The 18,443-nt window shown below is 46.1% G+C and overlaps 2 protein-coding genes across 4 annotated transcripts; both read right to left on the minus strand.

Annotated features, from left to right (window-relative positions):
* Positions 1 to 1,551: 1,551 nt before the first annotated feature.
* HMGN2 (high mobility group nucleosomal binding domain 2) lies at positions 1,552 to 4,969 on the minus strand. The gene is made up of 6 exons (XM_065744368.1): positions 4,658 to 4,969; positions 3,974 to 4,018; positions 3,595 to 3,624; positions 3,249 to 3,299; positions 2,844 to 2,939; positions 1,552 to 2,428 (listed from the first exon to the last, which is right to left on the minus strand). The coding sequence occupies exons 1-6, from the start codon at positions 4,670 to 4,672 to the stop codon at positions 2,393 to 2,395; spliced, it is 273 nt and encodes a 90-aa protein (XP_065600440.1). The 5' UTR covers positions 4,673 to 4,969; the 3' UTR covers positions 1,552 to 2,392.
* A 1,516-nt stretch (positions 4,970 to 6,485) lies between these two features.
* Positions 6,486 to 15,678, minus strand: DHDDS (dehydrodolichyl diphosphate synthase subunit). Of its 3 annotated transcripts, XM_065744750.1 has the most exons (8): positions 14,377 to 15,050; positions 13,355 to 13,471; positions 12,252 to 12,394; positions 10,987 to 11,103; positions 10,702 to 10,803; positions 9,955 to 10,069; positions 9,094 to 9,201; positions 6,486 to 8,031 (listed from the first exon to the last, which is right to left on the minus strand). In XM_065744750.1, the coding sequence occupies exons 1-8, from the start codon at positions 14,437 to 14,439 to the stop codon at positions 7,795 to 7,797; spliced, it is 1,002 nt and encodes a 333-aa protein (XP_065600822.1). In that variant the 5' UTR covers positions 14,440 to 15,050; the 3' UTR covers positions 6,486 to 7,794. The 3 variants fall into 3 exon arrangements, with proteins under 3 accessions (XP_065600822.1, XP_065600824.1, XP_065600823.1); XM_065744752.1 differs by lacking the exons at positions 13,355 to 13,471; positions 14,377 to 15,050 and adding an exon at positions 15,648 to 15,678; XM_065744751.1 differs by lacking the exon at positions 13,355 to 13,471.
* Positions 15,679 to 18,443: the final 2,765 nt, after the last annotated feature.

Below are 18,443 nucleotides of genomic sequence, written 5' to 3' on the forward strand. Positions count from 1 at the left end.
ATGCATCACTGTACGACGAGAGGGGCAGTTCCCCACGTACTGAGATGCAGATCACCCAGCAAGCTTCAAACCCAACAAAGGTGCCTTTCAACCACAAAGCTGTTTGTTCTCAGCACAACAGAGCATTTCAGTTGACATCCTGTCCAGCAGCAACCCCTTCAGAACTCAGCTCATTTCGACCTGCTTCACTTTGTTCACGTGCTCAGTAAATCAAGCAGATTTCAGTCTTACATTATTATTACAGTACTTAATTACCAACATTACACTGTTACTGGGTAAACCCCCAATTTTGTGTCCAAAGTGCACTTAATTACAACCTGGATGGTGCTGTAAGACCAAGACCATTCCACAGCCTCGGGGCTCACTTTGTTCCCAAGAATTCACTCAGTGGGAAAGCCAACTCCAGACTCTCCATCAGTCCACACTCAGCTGAGCTGCTCTTCCCCCAGCAATCAGATCCTCTTCAGGACCAGGCAGAGCCAATCAGACCAATGTCACTGCAATGTGAGTGCCTTCCTTGTGCAACTATAAACCCTTATGCTCCTTTCCACTTGGCCCCAACAGCTCAGCCCCACACTTGTGTGTGAGACACCCAGGCAGCCCTGGTGCATTACCCACCTCTTCAGTTTTTCAGCAGCCACATCCCACTGTTCAGACACTCAAGCAAGTTGTCAGGAATTTTGTTGTCCCTTTCTACTTGCTGGTACTGGGTGAGCTATGTACAAGATTGTTAAAACTTCGCTAGTTTTCTAGGGCAAATGTCAGATGTTCCAGGTATGATAATGCAGGATGGAAACAGTCATTATTAGTATGTTTTGATCCGTTTTCTGCGCTCTAGAATACTGCCAGTACTGTAGACACAAAATACTTCTTGGTCCAGAACTCCTCCCTGCTTTGGATTTTCCTCCAAAAACACAACACAGGTTGGAACAGGTCACTGCTTCATCAGGAACTGATGCTCAAGTCCTAGGGAAAGCCAAGTCAAGAAAGAATATTTTTGCTGTCTCATAAAGTTGCTCAAGGAGACATTTACACATCAGGGTTTTTGGTTTGGCTCTGTTCTTTACTATAAGTAGAGATGATAAAAATGATACATCTTTACTCAACAAATCCTATTTCCTGCTTAGTCACTAACATAGCAGTCTGCTTTTGATTAGCAGAAGCAACAACGTCCAAGCTTGAGCATGGAAATCCAACACAACCAGTTTTATGGTTCCAGTTTTACTAGGAAGGAAAGCTCACCAAAATAATTTTTCTCTGCAGCAACTGAAAGACTTTCCTTTTGAGTAGCCACCACATGTTAGATGTTATTTTTTAAACAATAACAAATTATCTCAGTAGGACCTCACACACTTCAATCTGGGCCTGCTATGAAGTCAAGGCTTCCAAACATCCAGCAGCAGTTACCTTATCTAGCTCTCAGGCGTAAAAATCCTGCTTCTCACTTGTGATTAAAACTGAGTTAATTATCTGAGTTAAGATACTTCAATTCTTTCATCCATATTAGAGATCAAATAATGGCAAAACAAATAAGGAATCCATCAAGAACAGTCCAAGCCAAACTGTATCCAGCTTTATTAAAGGTACTTTTCATAAACAATCATGGTAATTTAGGCAGGACATGGGCTACAATCTGCAACATTTTACAACAACTGTCAAACTCCCCTCCCTTCGTGGACTATCGGAACATACAAGTTGCTATAAAACCAACACATCTTCGTTTTTGCGTACTTGTAGAGCAAAATGTTTAGAGTGAGGGTGGACACTTTCACATTTAGCATGTTGTTTAACAACTCTTCACAAACCTACCCTGACTTTGCGAGGAAAAATTAAAACTGCAGATCCCTTAATCTGAAGATCTGCAATATGAAAGTGGAAATGCAGCTCCTTCTAGAGCTATAATATACCAAATTAGACACCAGAAGTCCAGATCACCTCACAAGACATTTAGAGTGGTGAGTCCCAACGTGCCATTTCTGCTATAGAGTGACAGGCTCCAGGCAAAAACTGAGGGCATGAAAGGAATCGCAGAGGGTACTGCAAACTGCAGTTCTGAAGTTGGCAACAGGCATTTTGGGAGCTTCTGTTCACTGACATGGTCCACAAAACTGAAGAGGTGTGTAGCATGAAGGAATCCCTTCCTGATCATTTAGGAAGAGTCCTAAAAACTGGGAAGGGGTAAACTTTTAAAATTTAGGTTCCAAGAAATAGCCTAAGTGACATTTGTCCCCAATGCCCCCCTCAAAACACAACAACAAAGCGGTCCATGTGCTAACAACATAGCTTAAAAAAAAGTAAAACAAAATTCTGCATTGTTATAAAACTTGATAAAAAATAGTATTTCAAACTGTACAGTCACCAGAAGTACACAGTTATCAAAAATTCACACATTTTACTTGGCATCACCAGCACCTTCAGCTTTCTGTGCCTAAAAGAAAAAGGGGAACCAGTCAATACACACCACACACGTGCACCAAACAAATAATAACTCCTTTTCCTGAGTAACAATTCTCTGATCAGTTAAAATCTTGTCCCTGTAACTTTTAAGCAAACCAAACTTAAGGTCGCAAAAACCCAACCTGAAGCTGCTTTATGACATGCTAAGTTCACACAATCTCAGAACAAGGCAGAACAGTACCTTTTCACATAACTACTTCAGCCAGTAACCTGTTACCAACTGAGCAACACAATTCCCTGCATCTGTAGATGTTTGTGTCATAATCAACAGGTCTAAATAATCAAGTGGTAATTCATCTTCATTACTGCAAGCCTAGGCTTGCCTGTTTGATACAGAAAATAGTAACTTGCTCATGTAACACACTCTGCTAGAGCTGCTGTTGTACCTGGTCTGTTTTGGCATCTCCATTTTCTGCAGGGTTGTTTCCCTCCTTGCCAGCATCAGCTTTCCCCTTCTTTCCCTTGGGCACCTTCTCACTCTTCTGTCGAATGCAAATGACATACAGCATTACAAATCAACAGTCATTAAGCCACAGGAATAATAAAAAAAGTTTGGTAAAAACATTGGACTTCAGCCTGAAGATGAACACAACACACAAACGTTCACATTTCAAGACTGACAACTGCTGAATGCTTTCCTCTATTTATCAGTCCTTGGATTTTTTCAGTGCAAATATAAAGATGAAACAACTATTCTGATTCCAGGTCCTACGATTCCAAGTTCTATCAGTGGATGAATCTTAAGCTTGCTTCCCACTTACATCTAAGGAGCAGTGCTAACAGCAACTAACCTTTGGAGCTGCCTTTTTAGGTTTAGGCTCCGGCTTCGGAGGGGCAGGTTTCTGTAAGAAAGTGTAAGAAAACTCATTCTATTAATGTTACTTTACAGGAAACGTACACATATGTTCAAATGTTCACCCCAAGTGGTCTTTCAGGAAAGGAAGTACAAACACTTGAAACTGAAGCACTTTCTGGATTTGCCAGTGACCTGCCACTCCCCCAGCACACACAGTGGGGCCGTTTGTTACACCAGACTCCTTCCAATCCAGCAAAGCATCACCAAACACCCACAGCTCTCACAGACGCAGTACATAATGCTCAAAGCTATGAAACGCTGTGCCACCCCTGGATACTCACAGCAGATAACCTTGCCGATCTCCGTTGTGGCTGTTAAAAAAGAGAAGACTGCCTTTAACATAAGGAAACATAAAGCAGAATGAGATCCAAGCAACAGAATTCCAGAAATCATGGTAAAGTTTCCAACTGACTATTATCCAACTCTCAAGGAGCATGGGAACACCCTGCTGACATCCCTGCTACTAATCAGCAGGAGTTAAGCAGTTCTTTGCTGTTATAAGCAGCAGGTCTCTGCCCTCTGCAGGGCAGCATCTAGTAAGAAGCACCCCTTCTACCCCTGCTTCTTGACAACGATGTAATTAAGCACCACCTCCCACCCCCAAACGTTCCCCGATCCAACTTTCTCGATCCAACTTTCTCAAGATGCCCAACTTCTTACCTCATCCTTAACTTTGGCCTTATCGCCCTTGGTATCTCCTTCAGCCTGTGGGGTGAGACAAGAGTCGTGCCAACAGGTCTGCGGGACAGGGAGCTCCGCACCGGTCCGCCCCGCCACAGGGGGGCGCTGGCCCGGATGGGGGGTGGGGGGAACTCATCCCTGCGCGAGGCCGCTGGGGCAGGGGGCAGCGCGAAGCCCGGCGGAAGCATGGCCGCGCCCCCCTCCCCGCCTTCGGGAGCGCCCCTTCAGGGCGGCCCCGCGCCCGCCCACGGGCGGCGGTTTTGGCGGCAAAGCGGCGGAGGCGCGCGGGCAGAGGGAGCGCGGCCACTTCCCGCCCTTTCTGCGCGTCTGAGGGAAGGGGCGAGCCGCCCCCTCCCCCTTCATCCCGACCTCCCGCCAAAAGCAGCCGGCTCCGACCGGTCCGCGCCGTGCCCCGCCCCTCCCGGCCGTTAGCCCCAGCGCGCGCGACCGGTAACGGTCTTGCCGCCCGCCCCACCCCCCCGCGCTCGTTGAGGCCGCACGGCCGTTACCTCCCCGCAGGAAGGCGGGGGAGAGGGGGAGGGGAAGTGCGGAAGGGAGAAGGGAGGGGTGAGGCGCGTAGCCTTGTGCCTCCCCCCTCCCCCCCGCCAAACCGCGGCGCGGGGGAGGGAGCAGGCCTCGGTGCGGGCCCGCGGTGCCACGTACCTTTCTCTTCGGCATAGCTCCGAGCAGCGCGTGCGTGTGTTGTGCGAGGAGAGAGCGAGCTGAGAGGGCGGGCAGCCGGGCTCGCTCGGTGGCGGCGAGAAACAGGGGAGAGCAGAGGGGGGGGGGGGAAGCGGGGCGGCGGGGCTGGCGGCCGGCTCGCTGCGCTGGCTGCCGACCCCACTAATTTGAATCGGGTGTTTATAAAGTTTTATATAGAGCCGGACGCGGCCCAACCGGTTCCAGCCGGATCCCCGCCGCCCCACCAGCCCATTGGCCCGCGTGGGTCACGTGGGGTGGGGCCAAGCAGGGAGGGGACCGGGGGTGAGAGCTGAGGAGGTGGCGCGCGCGCAACTGGGCCTTACCGCCCCCTCCCCCCCCTCATCCTCGCACTCTGCTGCCGCCTTCCCGCGCGCCGCCTCGCGGGCGGGAAAAGCAGTGGGGAGGGGTCGGCGGCGCCCCAGGGCCGTGCGGGGCGCGCGCCATGAGATCCCCCGCGGCCACGGGGCTCTGCGGGCGGCCCCGCTCCGCGGCGCGCAGAGGAGCTGTTCCTTCAGCACCAGGCCGCTGCTCCGCGGGCTCCAGGCCCCACCGCTGTCAGCTTCCCGCAGAAAAGGGGGAACTTCCAACTCCTTCTATCCCATCTTTTTCCAGGAAGAGCTGAAAGAGAAGTACAGGAGAGGAGAGGATGAGGCAGTGCGCCTTTAAAATAAAAATAAAAAAAAAATCACAATTCAATTTTGCTCCAGAGAGATTTGCACAGGTGGTGCAGTGTAGCACCCATCACTTACACTGCAAAGACTCCCTGAAGGAGTCCCCTGTCCCACGCAGGTGCTCACACTTCTCCCTGTAGCTGAATGACAGCTACACACACACCTCCCCAGCCCTCACTGGATCACAGTGCACTATCTCAACCCTCAGGTGCAGCACAAGCAACGGTGCACCCAGCAGTGTTTCCCAGTTGTGCTGGCTGTTAACAGCTCTGCCATACACGGGTCAAGGAGTTAATTCTCACTGATATTAACCTACAGCTTTCCTTCCACAACTGTCAGGGCAAGACTGATTGGAAAGATGCACTCCTGAAAACTCCGGCTTTGCCTTTACAGCTTACGTCAACCTTACACTGATGCAAAGCTCACAGGAAAGTTTGTATTTCACTACAACTGCCACAGGTGGAATAAAGCTCAGAAGCAACAAGCCCTCACCTACCGCTTGCAAAAACTAACACATCCTGTCTCATTCCCATCACAGCAATGGTTTTTATAAAATGGATTAAAACCTCCCCTGCAAAGCTTTTGGAACTCACACCCTGCTGTTACCAACCTGCTGGTTACACTCCTTTGTGGGGAACAAGCACTGGAGTTCTGACCACTTGCAACACAGCCAAAGACATTCAAGGCAAAGATACATTCTTGAATAGAAACAACCTCCCTGTACCCGCCATGTAAAGCAGACTGGAGAGCACTCCATCTCACGGAGAATAAGTTATTTCTACAGAGAACTTACCAAAATATTCAGAAAGACAAAATAAAAATACAGCAGAAGTTGAGTCCTCCAATCATCTTGGCACTCTCCATCCAAGGGACTGCTTGCTACTTACATGAGAGGACGCATGTGCACAAAGCTTCATTCAGCCAGGTCCTGGGATATCAGCACGTTGCTCACACTATTATAGGAAGAATGCAGACTTCAAATCTTTCCCATCCTAACTGGGACCAGATGAACAGTCTGCCATACGTTAAACCACATGGTAGATCTGGATGCAAACTTCATTACACTTCAGAATATAAAACTACGTGATTTAAAATGTTAAGTTAGTTTTTTAAAATGATTAGATGAGAATATACTTTATTCACTGACAATGTAGTTATCCTCCTTCAGAATCACATTCAAAATGCTGAGTTTGCAGTACGTAAAAGTTTGCATTTTTTCATTTTCACCTGGAGGTAAAAAACAGTTTGAAAACAGCAACAGCTGATAGTGCTGCACCTGTATGTGCATGAGAAACATTACATTTATTTCTTCCCCTGTAGGGATGGAAACCAGGAAAAAATAGAGACAGAATCAATCTTAGAAACTAGCCAGTCTACCTCCTCACTCAGAGACTTGAGAAGTAGCACTCCACAGCCGCTCAGGCTACTCCCACTGAAGTCAGCTATATAACAAACCATTTTGGCTGGGATCACAGGTTGTTTTTGGCTACTGTATTCCCATATTCCTACTCTCATTCCCTGGAAATGGATGCCAAGTCATAGCTCTAGAGTAAAGTCTCAGAGGAATATGGTATACTGTTCTTACCACCTGGTTTTAGCTAACTTTTCCTTGGTAAGCCATGACATCAATTCCCTAACTAATTGTTCTTCCTTATCCCTTTGGACTATTCCCCCTTTCTCCTCAACACACTGTTTCAGCATCACCTTCTGCATTTGGGTATCACCCCCTCACACTGCTGGGGAAGGACTGCAGGACCTGACTGAGTTCTGACTTATCTTTTTTTTCCTTTATGGCATGGCTAACAACATCTCACATTACCTCTTCGGAAGCCAAGAGCAGATATATCAAAACCTGCACAGTAAGGTGGGATAAAAGCAAGATGCTATTCTGAAACAGGTGACAGGGAATTCCTCTGCCAGTGCTTGGCACAGGGCACTTTTACATACCAGGAACAAACCTCTCTGTTGAAGAAAGAAGTTGGATGGGAACACAAACGAACTCTCACGAGGTTTACTATTACAAGGTCACAAAGAATTCAAGTCCAGGCTGACTTAATATGATTGTAATGGTTTGCCTGGGCTAATTCATGAGAAGCCCAACAGAATGGGAAACTTGTTTGAGTTAATTCCTTGTCATCAAAAAAAACAAGCAGTGGAGATATAGCGAGATGCGTGTATTCTCCCTCTATCATCAGGGGCAGGGAGGCAAGATAGAAGGATAGCATTACCTCCTTCAGCAGCATTCACAGAAGTAGAAAGGTTCACAGTACTCTGTCCCTGCCCTTAGATAGGGCCAGTAGGGGATTCAACATCCTACGGCAGCCCTGCCTCCCCACAGCAGAACCACATTCAAGTGAATTTCTTTGGGCTGCAGCTATTCTAACATGGGTTAAATATTGCCTTCCCAAGAGCCACCCAGCATTTATGTCATGCAGACACTGTACATAATCTTTCAAAGAAGTCCACTCTCTTGTGCTCTAGTGCCTGCAGAAAGCCCTGGATTCTCTCTTCCCGCATGGCAGTGCATTTTTGCAACAGTGTCCGTCGGCGCCGAGAATCTCCGTGGGATGCAAAACCCTCCATCTGCAGCTTCTTTGTCACATAAGCCTGATCCCTTTCCATCTGTTGTTGCTTCCTTTCCTCCATGTAGGAGTCTCTGGCCTTCTAGAGTGAAAAGCATTAGAATGTTAGCACTTTACCAGCTCATCTGCAGCACAGATACAAGGCAGCACAGGCCTTGGAAGAAACAGCCTCTGTTTGGCCATTGAGCTGCAGGGTAAATGAAGAGTGGCTTTGTGTGTGCTTTTAGGCAGACTGCTCAATTGGTTAGAGAAAATACAGGGATAGTCTCCAGGACCTTATACCCCAGAAAAATATCTGCTCAAAGTATTAACTGCTTGTTAAAATATGTAGAGGTCATGACTAATTGTGGAAAAGTTCTCAGATATCCAAATCATGAGGAACAGTATACAAGAGCGCTTCAAACCACAGAAGTACACACAAGCCTGCCAACATCATCACAGAATCTTTGATATCATTCATGCAGCGGCTGAAAGGTTTTATGGAATTCAGAACAATGATTTGCATGGCAATTCTAGCTCATGATCAAGTGTAGATCTATCCAGCTTTAGCAAAAGAGCCAGAACAGGCTCAACATTCCCAAATGTCTGAGACCTATTAATTTATGAGCTCAAGACAGAGCAGAATGGGAAGCAAAAGGCAGTAGCTATCCTTGCCTACCCTTCAAGTCTTTGAAGTATTTCAGCAGAACATCATTTTTTGATTTCTACTTCTTATGTATATCTTAGCCTGTAGCCTCACAAACCTAAAAGCCTTCCACAGCTGCACAAAGGGATATTAAGAGGAAGAACTGGCCTTTCAGATGAGGAAGGAGTAGTAACTGTTGAGTTAAACTGGCTGATTTTGCCCCATAGCAATGAAGACTGTTTACTTGTTCTGTTCTGCCAAATGAGAGGACACATTTCCAGCTGGGACACTGGCAATAAACAGTAGACACAGCAGTGACCTCAGATAATTTAGTCATTCCTGAAAGCAGAGGACTCAGTCCACATGCTAACACATTGTAAGAAGACACAGTGGTACAGGAGACGCAATGCTTCTCACACTGGCTGCGGGTATTGCAACAAGGTCATAACTAAATTCACTAACTGAACAATTCATTTGTTTCCACTTTGTGCACTCTCACCTGATATCCAGCTTCCTTACCTGTAATGCATTATAGTTCATCTGGAACCGAAGGATAGCCTCACACAAGTTCCAAAAGGAATATTCCGGCCACAACACTGACTGAAACACCAGGCATGAATGGGATGTCTGCAGAAAGCAAGATCACCAACAACATAATCAAGGAGCAAGGAAGGAAAAAAAAAAAAAAGTCATCACAATGCAACACTGATGGTCAAACTATGGCATTTTTCCCCATAGGAATTTTACCTAGGCTGTGTCATCAGAATCTCTTAAAATTAAGTAAATACCAGTCAGGACAATTTGAAATTGCACAGTGTGAAGTCTATCTAATCAGTCTTAATGCCAGAATGTGCCATTCATTCATTCATATAAAATTATCTGCAGAATTCTTTCTAATGTGATGTTGGTCTTCATAGAGGCATTTTTAATAGCTTAAGCAGCACAGATGTACAACAAAACTCAAACAGCAACACTGGATTACCAAAGGCTGAGTTAAGAGAATAACATATGAACTGAAGATCAGGACATGACATTTATGCCATTTATCAAATGACATCTCATGATATTTCTTGCTGCCCACTCGTGGCATTTAAATTGCTTAATGAATCTAAGAGTCGTGGTATGCTGCAGATATTATAGAGCTGAAAAACACAAGCTTTCAGCTCTAAACATATTTTTGCCTCTCAGTATTTCAGGTAATTGTATTCACGGAAGTGCAAGAAACAGACTCATGAGAGGCACCCCTGCACTCAGTCCATCCAGCAAGTTACCTAAACTCTGGCAGACAGAATTTACGAGCCATCATCATTATCACACTCAGAATCCTAACACTTTCTGATGCAAAGACGGAATACTTAATGGAAAAAATAAAAACTTTACCTGCCAGAGCAGGAAATCACTCAATCGGACCTCTCCCGAGGTTCGAATCAGGAGGTCTGGGTCAGGGGAGTTGCTCGTGTACAGACACTTATCAAGCAATGATTCAGACACATCACTAAAAGACAGATGCATCTTATTAAGGACACTTTCCTGATCCAACAGGGAGAGCACTCAATCAGAATTACTAAGAATTTTCATAAACAGAGAACTGCAGATTAAAATTACATGGATGGGACTGTACCACTGCCAGTCACCAACTTGTTTCTAACAGACTGGGGTCATTTCAAATTATCCTTCAGCCCTCTGAACATCACCCAGTGCTCTCTGAAACATAAAATAGTGCTTAGAAAGACTGAACTCTTCAGTCTGGAACAGAGTTAACTATTCCTTCTCCTCCAGGGTAGAGGAACAGTACAGTATTGATGATTAATCTCCTGTTTGACCTCGTGGCTGAAACAGTCAACTGAGCAGCCCAGTACTGCAGTATGAAGTCTGCCTTCACATTTAAAGCAATTTAAGATACAGACCTTAATTCTCTTTTGTTTTAGTTGTGTACCTATCACCATGGTAATTGGAATAATAAAAAAACAAACATTGCATAGTAACTTGAAATCATTTGTTCCAGTTGGACCGGTTCAGTAGGATCTATTAAAAAGCCTCTCGGTTTCTGGGAAGTTAGTATAATGTGTAGGAGGTAAGACAGGCAGTCTTTATTTATAAAGTCTCATACAGATAAACAAGAGTTACCTGGGTTCAAGCAGTCCTTGTTCCACTCCCCAGGCCATTTCCCTGACAGCATTGCTGATTTCATGTCTTGATGTGTATGCAAAGCAGACATTTAGAAAGCACCTGAAAAGAGGAAAAAGATGTGAAAACCTTGAAGTAAAGCAAGTCCAGCACGTAACAGGGAGTCTATATAAACTATTCTGTGTGATTCTAAGACAAAGAAAAGTTATATCATGGCTGGCAAGTGTACCTGACAATCAGAAGAAGGCATGAGGTATTGGCTACTTTGAACTCCATGTTACTTACTTGTTGTAGCTCCTGGTTGCCATCACAGCTTGGGCAATCAGTTCTTGAATATCCAAGGGTAGAAGTGGCAAGTCCCCAAGGACACGGATACACACACCGTGCTTCTTCAGGTTCTCCCTACACCCAACAAAAGAGTGAGGACTGCAGAAAACAGATCAGCCCTTATTGCACGACTGCCACATTCTCTTTGTGTAACATCCACCAAATGAAAAAAGCAGGCATGTAGCAGGCTTGGCTTTAGCAAAACTAAGAATCAGACAAAAGCATGACTGACTGACTATATGTCTTTTGAGTGTCGAGAATTTGCTTACGTTTGATCATCCCAAACCCTTCTCTGAGGGAAATGTGAACATTCATCATACAGGTTTCTCAAGCACAGACATAACCAAAGGACTAGATGATCACACATCAGATATGCCTACCTGAAGTTATGAAAGTCCACATGTAGAAAACTTAAAACCACAGACTCTAGGTAACTAACTAATAATAATAAAAACAAAACAAAGCCGAACCAGGAAAATAGCAGAATTACTGATTATTGGAACACAGAGCAGCACAAATACTTTTCAAGGCAAGGCTGGATGTGGCTCTGGGCAGCCTGGTATAGTGGTTGGCGACGCTACCCATGGCAAGGGGGCTGAAAAGGACTTCAAAGATCACAATTTCAACCAAGGCCATTCTATTCTTCTATGATTCTACTGTCTGGTCTATTGCTCATAAAAAGCTACACTGGGTAGAAAATGGGCAACTGGCCTCTTTGAATCATGGGGCACTGGAGTGCTCAGACAAAACTTGACAAGATCAAGGAGTACACACATGCTGTCCTCTCCCTCTCATGTTCCCAGTTGCATCCCCTCACAAGTTACTTCAACCATGTAACCAACTACTTCACACAACACTTATCTGTCAGGCATGACGAAACAAATACAACCAAGGTCCTATGCAACGCTGCACTGTAATGTCCCTCCCTGCTTACTCAGATATGTACTAGTTCCATCCACATTCACTACATGAACTAGTTCTCCAGCTCTAAAGTGAATTAATACATGATGCAGATATTCAAGACCCGCCTGGACGCCTAGCACTGCGACCTGGTATAGGGAACTGCTTTGGCAGGGGGGTTGGACTCGATGATCTCTTGAGGTCCCTTCCAACCCCTATGATTCTATGTGCCCATATGTGGAAATCTCAAGTTGAGAGGTCTCTCTTAAATATGACATTCCACTTTTGTTCTACCCCATAGGAAACAGCCAGAGGATTCTTACTGTTCTTCCAGTAGGCGGATAAATTTCTGTCTGGCCAGATCCATTAGTCCATCCACCTCCTCCTTGGATCGTTTAAAGTTCTCAATACTAAAGGCATAAACAGTGACCTCCCGAATGCCCAGATTTAAACACCACCGCAGTGTCTGCAAGAAAACAAAAACAAAAGTCGGATGAGCAGACTTGTAATCAGACAGGTCCAGAAGACCCATCTCTGCAACTGTTAGAATTGTCATTTCCCACTATGCTAACTAACACTGTATTAAAAGAAAAATAAAAAACAAACAACAAACAAACAACAAACAAACACAAACATGAAGATCTGACAATGATTCCCACTTGAGAGAATTTCAGATTAATCTTAAAGAACAGATGGAAAATATCACCACCTAGGATGGGGCTCCATAATAGATATATGACTAATCCAGTCAGCAAAAGCAATTCCTGTAGACAACATGATAGATTATGTAACACCACACTTTTCAAAGCCTTTTCAAAGAAATTCAACTTGCTTCACAGAATTAAGCTTCAAGATCTGCAAGGCAGACATTTTAATCAAATGTAAGGCAGAGGAAAAACCAAGCAATGAAGACTCAGCAAGGTAACAGAATGAGAGAAATCTGAAGTCAGACCACAAAGGTTGGAAAAGACCTCCATGATCCCAGTCCAATCACTCACCTACCACCAGCGTTTCCCCACTAAACCATATCCCTTAGTACAACAACTAAATGTTCCTTGAAAACCTCCAGAGATGGTGACTCAACCATCTCCCTGGGCAGCCTGTTCTGATACCTCACCACTCTTTAAGAATAGATTTTTCCTAACATCCAACCTGAACCTCCCCCAGCACAACTTGTTATTTAAGTGTTACATGGGAGAAGAGGCCAACCCCACTTGCCACAACCTCCTTTCTGAGAGTTGTAGAGAGCAATAAGGTCTCCCATGAGCCTCCTCCAAACTAAACAATCCCAGTTCCCTCAGCTGTTTGATGACTAGTAGAAGTCAGAGAAGAATCATAATGCATCAGTAAAGCGGTTAACAAAGTCAGATGGCAAACATCTCAAACTTTTAATGCACAACTCAGATGCAACAAAAATTTTTCCCACCTGTGCCAGTTTATCAAAACCCTGTGTATGTCCTTGCTGCCTCTCCACATGACACTTCTGAGCATAACGGCGATTGCCATCCATGATGAAGGCAACATGCTTGGGCATTGGACCTGCCTAGAACATAAGAAACAAAGAGAGCTGACAGGCAAGCTGTCATCTTGCACCACAAAGCATAGTCCCATCATCCTGGAAGTACTCTGTACTTGTAAGAGTGCAGTGAGTTCTCCCAGCTTAAAGCCTGGAGCCAAAAAAAATAAGATGCTAACCACCTATCTAGTAACTCCAGCTTAGGCTCCCACTAAATAATGTCAGTACTGATCACTGCCTAAACTGAAACAGCAACTTTACCCTCCTAGTTTCTGTTTCATGACAGAGAACTGCAGTACTTAGGATGGACAACAGCACTGTCACTGCACACCTTCCTTCTACAGATAGAGGTAAGGTGCACAGTGTTGTACGTTGCAAGTATTTTTATTTCAGAGTTCAGAGACATTTTCACAAATGATTCACTTGGATGAAGAAAAGTGAAGTCATGAGACCTTCAGCCCTTTAAGGGGTGCAACTATTTTCCACTGACCTCATTAGACCTGCACAGACCCTTTTGAAAAAAAGATAGCAGTACCACTTCAGGACTCTGCTGAGCCAAGACAAAATTTCCCTGACTTTTTATTCCAGTCAGCAGAAACTCAGTTTCATTTCTGAGATCCATAATCCAACCACCCCACACTCTCCCTCCTCCCACATCCTGCCTTCACCAGCAAGGGCTCAGAACCTGGAAGCCTGGATACGTAAGCTCATTATTGGCAAGCACTGCCTACAGCCTTGATCATTTGCAAGACTAAGCTTAAGTAATTTTCCATCTTTGAATACCACTTCGGGATGTAAATGCAGCACCAGCATTAGAACCCACCCTTGCTAGCAACACTCTAGAGCAGATCAGTTGGAGATGAGACTTGCCAGGGTTCAAAGTAGCACTGTTAACTACAGTTTACCACAGACAACCAAAGTTCACTCCTTACCTTAATTATGTTGGCACAAAACCTTTCAATGATGGTCAGCTCACCTTCTCTGATCCACGACATGTCTTACCAAGAACTCTTTTTCAGCAGGAAGATGAAAATAAAAGGTTAGAGGTACAGAAGATTCCACCTGAGTCCAAAGCAACACCACATGGGATCACCTTGGCAAAATAAGCTTTGACTGGCTACCTTGGAGCCCTTTTTATCACATGGATCAGCAGACAATCGGCAAGGTGAACAGATCAGAAATGAGCTCTGGAATTTTCTAGCTGTTTTTCAAGACTTTATACTCTACTTACTGAAATAAAATAAAAATCCTTACTGCTTCTACCTGCAGAAACAGCTGCTGAGCTCATACAGACACACAACAAGCTCTCACATCACACTGAACCACCACTGAGCTGGTCACGGAGCAATGATTGCAAAATGACTTTCAGTGCTTTTGTGCTGAAGTTGTTGGAAACCCTTAAAAGCAACCATCTGTTTCACCAACCACCCTGCTTTACAGATGCCACTGTGATTTCTTCCCCTTCACAGATAGAATAAAATCAGTCTTTATAGCTTTAAAAGCATTCTTTTCACCACATCAAACATAAATAATTGGTTTACTCTAACAGGATGTAAGAGTTTCCTAGCATTCCACATTCACCTTCATTTTGCTCAGCATGGAGCCCTGAGAGATGCGTGCAGAGCAACACTGTGCGGGCAGCAGCCCGATCCCACCATCCCGTATGCAGCTCGAGATGAAAGCAGAGCCAAACTGCAAAGTCAGCCTGCATTTCCTGCACATGCATTCTCCGTGGTGCTCTCGAAAAGGGACGTCTGGCCACAGATGCCGCCACTAAGCATTAAGGAACCGCCAGAACACGAGCTGCACTCATAAAGCCCTTGAATAACTCTGCCTAAAAGCACCACCTCTCCCAACACCGTTAACAGCAATCCACCTTTTACCCAAGATTTTGCACAGTCACCCTTAAAAACGCTCCCCACGAAGCAGCCGCTGCCCTATAAGCCAGGGAAAGCACGCCAAGGAGGCCGAGCCCGGCTCCAGCCACACGGCGGACGACAGCCGAGCGGCGCCCGGGCCGCCACAGCCCACCCCGGCGGGAACAGCTACCACTCCCTGAGGGGACGACCTCCCTCAAACTCCCTCGGCTTCCTAAGGGGAGAGGAAAGGACAGAGACGGCAGAAACCCAGACACCATAAGAAAGAAGCCTTCCTCTACAGCCCACGAGGACACCCGGACCCTCCCGCGCCGCCCGCTACCTACCCCGGCGGCGCCGCCTCAACCCCTCGGAACACTGACGCACCCTTCCGTTTACGTCATCCTATCACGCATGCGTAGACACGACCGTGTGCGTGCGTGTGTAGTACGCATGCGCGTGCTCGCGGAGGGGGGGCCTTGGTGCGGAGTGGTGGCGGGCGGCTGCTGGCTGCGGTGGTGTTGTGTGTGGAGGCTGGACGAGCTCTGGGAGTGTACTGTGGAGGCTGTAGGGGGAGTCTAGCTGGTTTTGGGGGCTGCGGGCTTGCAGCAGGTGGAAGAAGCTGTATTTAAGGCTGGTGGGACCTGGGTCTGCTCCGTGGACCACAATTCTCTCTGCACAGCACTGCTTTGCGGGGGAACTTCTCACCCCACAGCCCCTGGGTGAAAGAAAAGACCCAGCACACATAATGTCACCAGCAGACGTTGCCCGTGGTTTTTGTTTATTTATTTTTCCAGAAAAGAAAAAAACAAACCCACATTTTACATAGTTGGTACAAAAAAATAAAAAAAATCATATATAAACAAGGAAAGGAGGGGGTAAAACTGCAGCAACAGGAACCGTGGGCCTGACTGCAGGGATTCCAGCAGGAAACCTCATTGGAAAGCATGGCTGAGCAGAGCCACCCCCCACCTCCCACACACACACTTCATACAATTCAAGAGTTTGTCACAAACAAGCTTTGGTTGCTAGCAGTAAACATGGAGTTACATTCTTCTGTCTCCTCGCAGACCATCATGTGACTCGAGGCTTTCACACTAGCAGAGACACCATCCTGAGAGGGACATTTCTCCTCGTACATTCAAACGCCTGGTTACAGCAGGACCCTGAGTGCAACCTCGTCCGCCTGCGGTTTGCTGTCCCGCAATGCATAGTGCCCAGCACCTGTGAGCCAAGCATGGGCAGGTGGGTGATAATGCAGCAAGTTAATTATTGTCAAGACACAGGAAGGACCACGACAGCGAACACGAGAATATGCCAGTCAAGCCTATCTTCTCCAGCGTGGCTTCCCTTTTCAGTTATAATCCCTGTTTTCTTGGATCCCGGTGCCATACTGGCCTTGGGGAAAACCTGAGTGATTCTCTAAGCCATTGGCTCTTTGCTTTAGGGTCAGGGATGGCTACAGAAGTCATATCCCCACACAAAGTTGCAAGGCAGAGTACACAGAGAAGATCCTGTCTCCCTGGTCCAAAACCTATCAGATGCTTTGGCTATTTCTTTTTTTTTCCCCTCTTACTTTTGTAAACAATAAACAAAGAGAATACTGAGAGAAAGCAGAAAGATTTACAGAGATATTTACAGATACTAAGCAGATAGCAGAAAATCACCAAACTATTAAATGGGGCAGGGGGGAAAGGCCCTACACAACTCTTCAGACAGATACAAGAACCAGGAACTGGCAAACAAGGTGGGCCAGCAGCCCCCACATTGGGTCCAAAGCCCAGGGATAGACACACAGCCTGGTGTGTTCTATTGCATTTACCCCGTTCAGACAAAAGCAGTTTTCCTGAAGTGGGTTAGTGTAAATCTCAGCACTAGTTGAGAACTTGAGGCCCTTCCCCCACTCTCCTAAGAGACCACCACCTCACCATAGGAACTACTGGAGTAGGACAGGCTCAGCTGGGAGCTGCTCTCCAACCCCACAAGCCTCAGGGAAGGGGTAGATTCAGGGCAGAACAAAACCCCAGAGGGGTCACCAGCTGCAGTGATTGTTGCTGGTGAGGTTGGAGTAGACACTCTCCATCTGGTCCAGCACTGCTCCACATCTAAACCTATATTCTAGTAAAGAACATTAGAAATTTTGCACATGTCCTGAGACACCAGCACAGTAAGATCCCCTCATTGCGAAGGCTCCAGCCAGCCCTGGACTGAGGATTGGAGTGTTGGTGGTCCAAAACAGGGGATGCAGAGCATCCCTCAGCCATCATGAGCCCACATCTGGGGAAAACCAGGAAGAGGAGAGATGGAGCAGTTGCTCTCCTTGACCAGGAGCTGGGTCCACCTTGGCACCAGGTCCCTTGTACTAGCAGGTCCCAGCCTGGGGATGAGTGAGGGCTCAGAACAATGCTCAGTCTCTCAGCAACCTCCCTGGCTGCCATCAGCTCTCACTGCATGCCCTGGGATCCCCATCCTGGCTTTTAGGTTGCCATCCCCATGGCCTGCTGGGAACCTGTGCAACATGCCAGCATGTGGGTAACAGGGAATCTGGCACAAGTTGGACAGGAGCATTCCCATTGGGACAGCAGGGAGGGGGCTTGTAAACTGAAGACAGAAATGAAAGACAGTCCTCAAAAACCACTGGGCTGGGAAAAAATCTGGAGTTGGGGAGCCAACGTGGGCTCTAGCAGCTGTTCCCTGCCCCGTGGCACTGCCTGGCTTCTCTATCCCTGTGCACGGACCCACAGACACAAATTCCTCCTTAGTCTAGTGGAGAAGGGAAAGAGATTCTATTAAAATACAATTAAAGAGGAAACAAAACCCAAACATACCAAAAACCACAACCAAAAAGCTCAACAACATATCAGTCCACCTAGCAAACATCCAGTGAGGTAGATCTACACTTCCAATACAAACTTTGTCATATCTTTGTGCTGTTAGAAAAAAACTCTCCTCTCCTTCCAGCACTGGGCTACAGAGGTATTTTATCCCTGAGATTGCTCAAATACCTGAGAATAAGTTGCAGGAATTAGGTCCTTTCTCTTTCTCTCTCTCTCTTTTTTTTTTTTTTCTTCTTTTCTTAAAGATTAAAATATACAAAAATACAAAAACTGAATATTTATATAAAAAAGAAAAAAAAAAAGCAG

Source organism: Cyrtonyx montezumae, unplaced genomic scaffold (assembly GCF_038088225.1).
Source record: "Cyrtonyx montezumae isolate F1298 unplaced genomic scaffold, pur_monq_1.0 scaffold_31, whole genome shotgun sequence".
Taxonomy (NCBI): domain Eukaryota; kingdom Metazoa; phylum Chordata; class Aves; order Galliformes; family Odontophoridae; genus Cyrtonyx; species Cyrtonyx montezumae.

Excerpts from the sequence above, each read along its gene's own strand:
- HMGN2 (XM_065744368.1), bottom strand. Across the intron at positions 3,300-3,594 it reads GATCGGCAAGGTTATCTGCT|AAACCTGCCCCTCCGAAGCC; the intron begins GTGAGTATCCAG and ends ACTTTCTTACAG. Across the intron at positions 2,429-2,843 it reads GAGATGCCAAAACAGACCAG|GCACAGAAAGCTGAAGGTGC; the intron begins GTACAACAGCAG and ends TTTTTCTTTTAG.
- DHDDS (XM_065744750.1), bottom strand. The coding sequence starts at position 14,439 with ATGTCGTGGATCAGAGAAGGTGAGCTGACCATCATTGAAAGGTTTTGT. Across the intron at positions 12,395-13,354 it reads GTTTTGATAAACTGGCACAG|ACACTGCGGTGGTGTTTAAA; the intron begins GTGGGAAAAATT and ends GTTTTCTTGCAG. Across the intron at positions 10,070-10,701 it reads CAAGGACTGCTTGAACCCAG|TGATGTGTCTGAATCATTGC; the intron begins GTAACTCTTGTT and ends TCTGTCTTTTAG.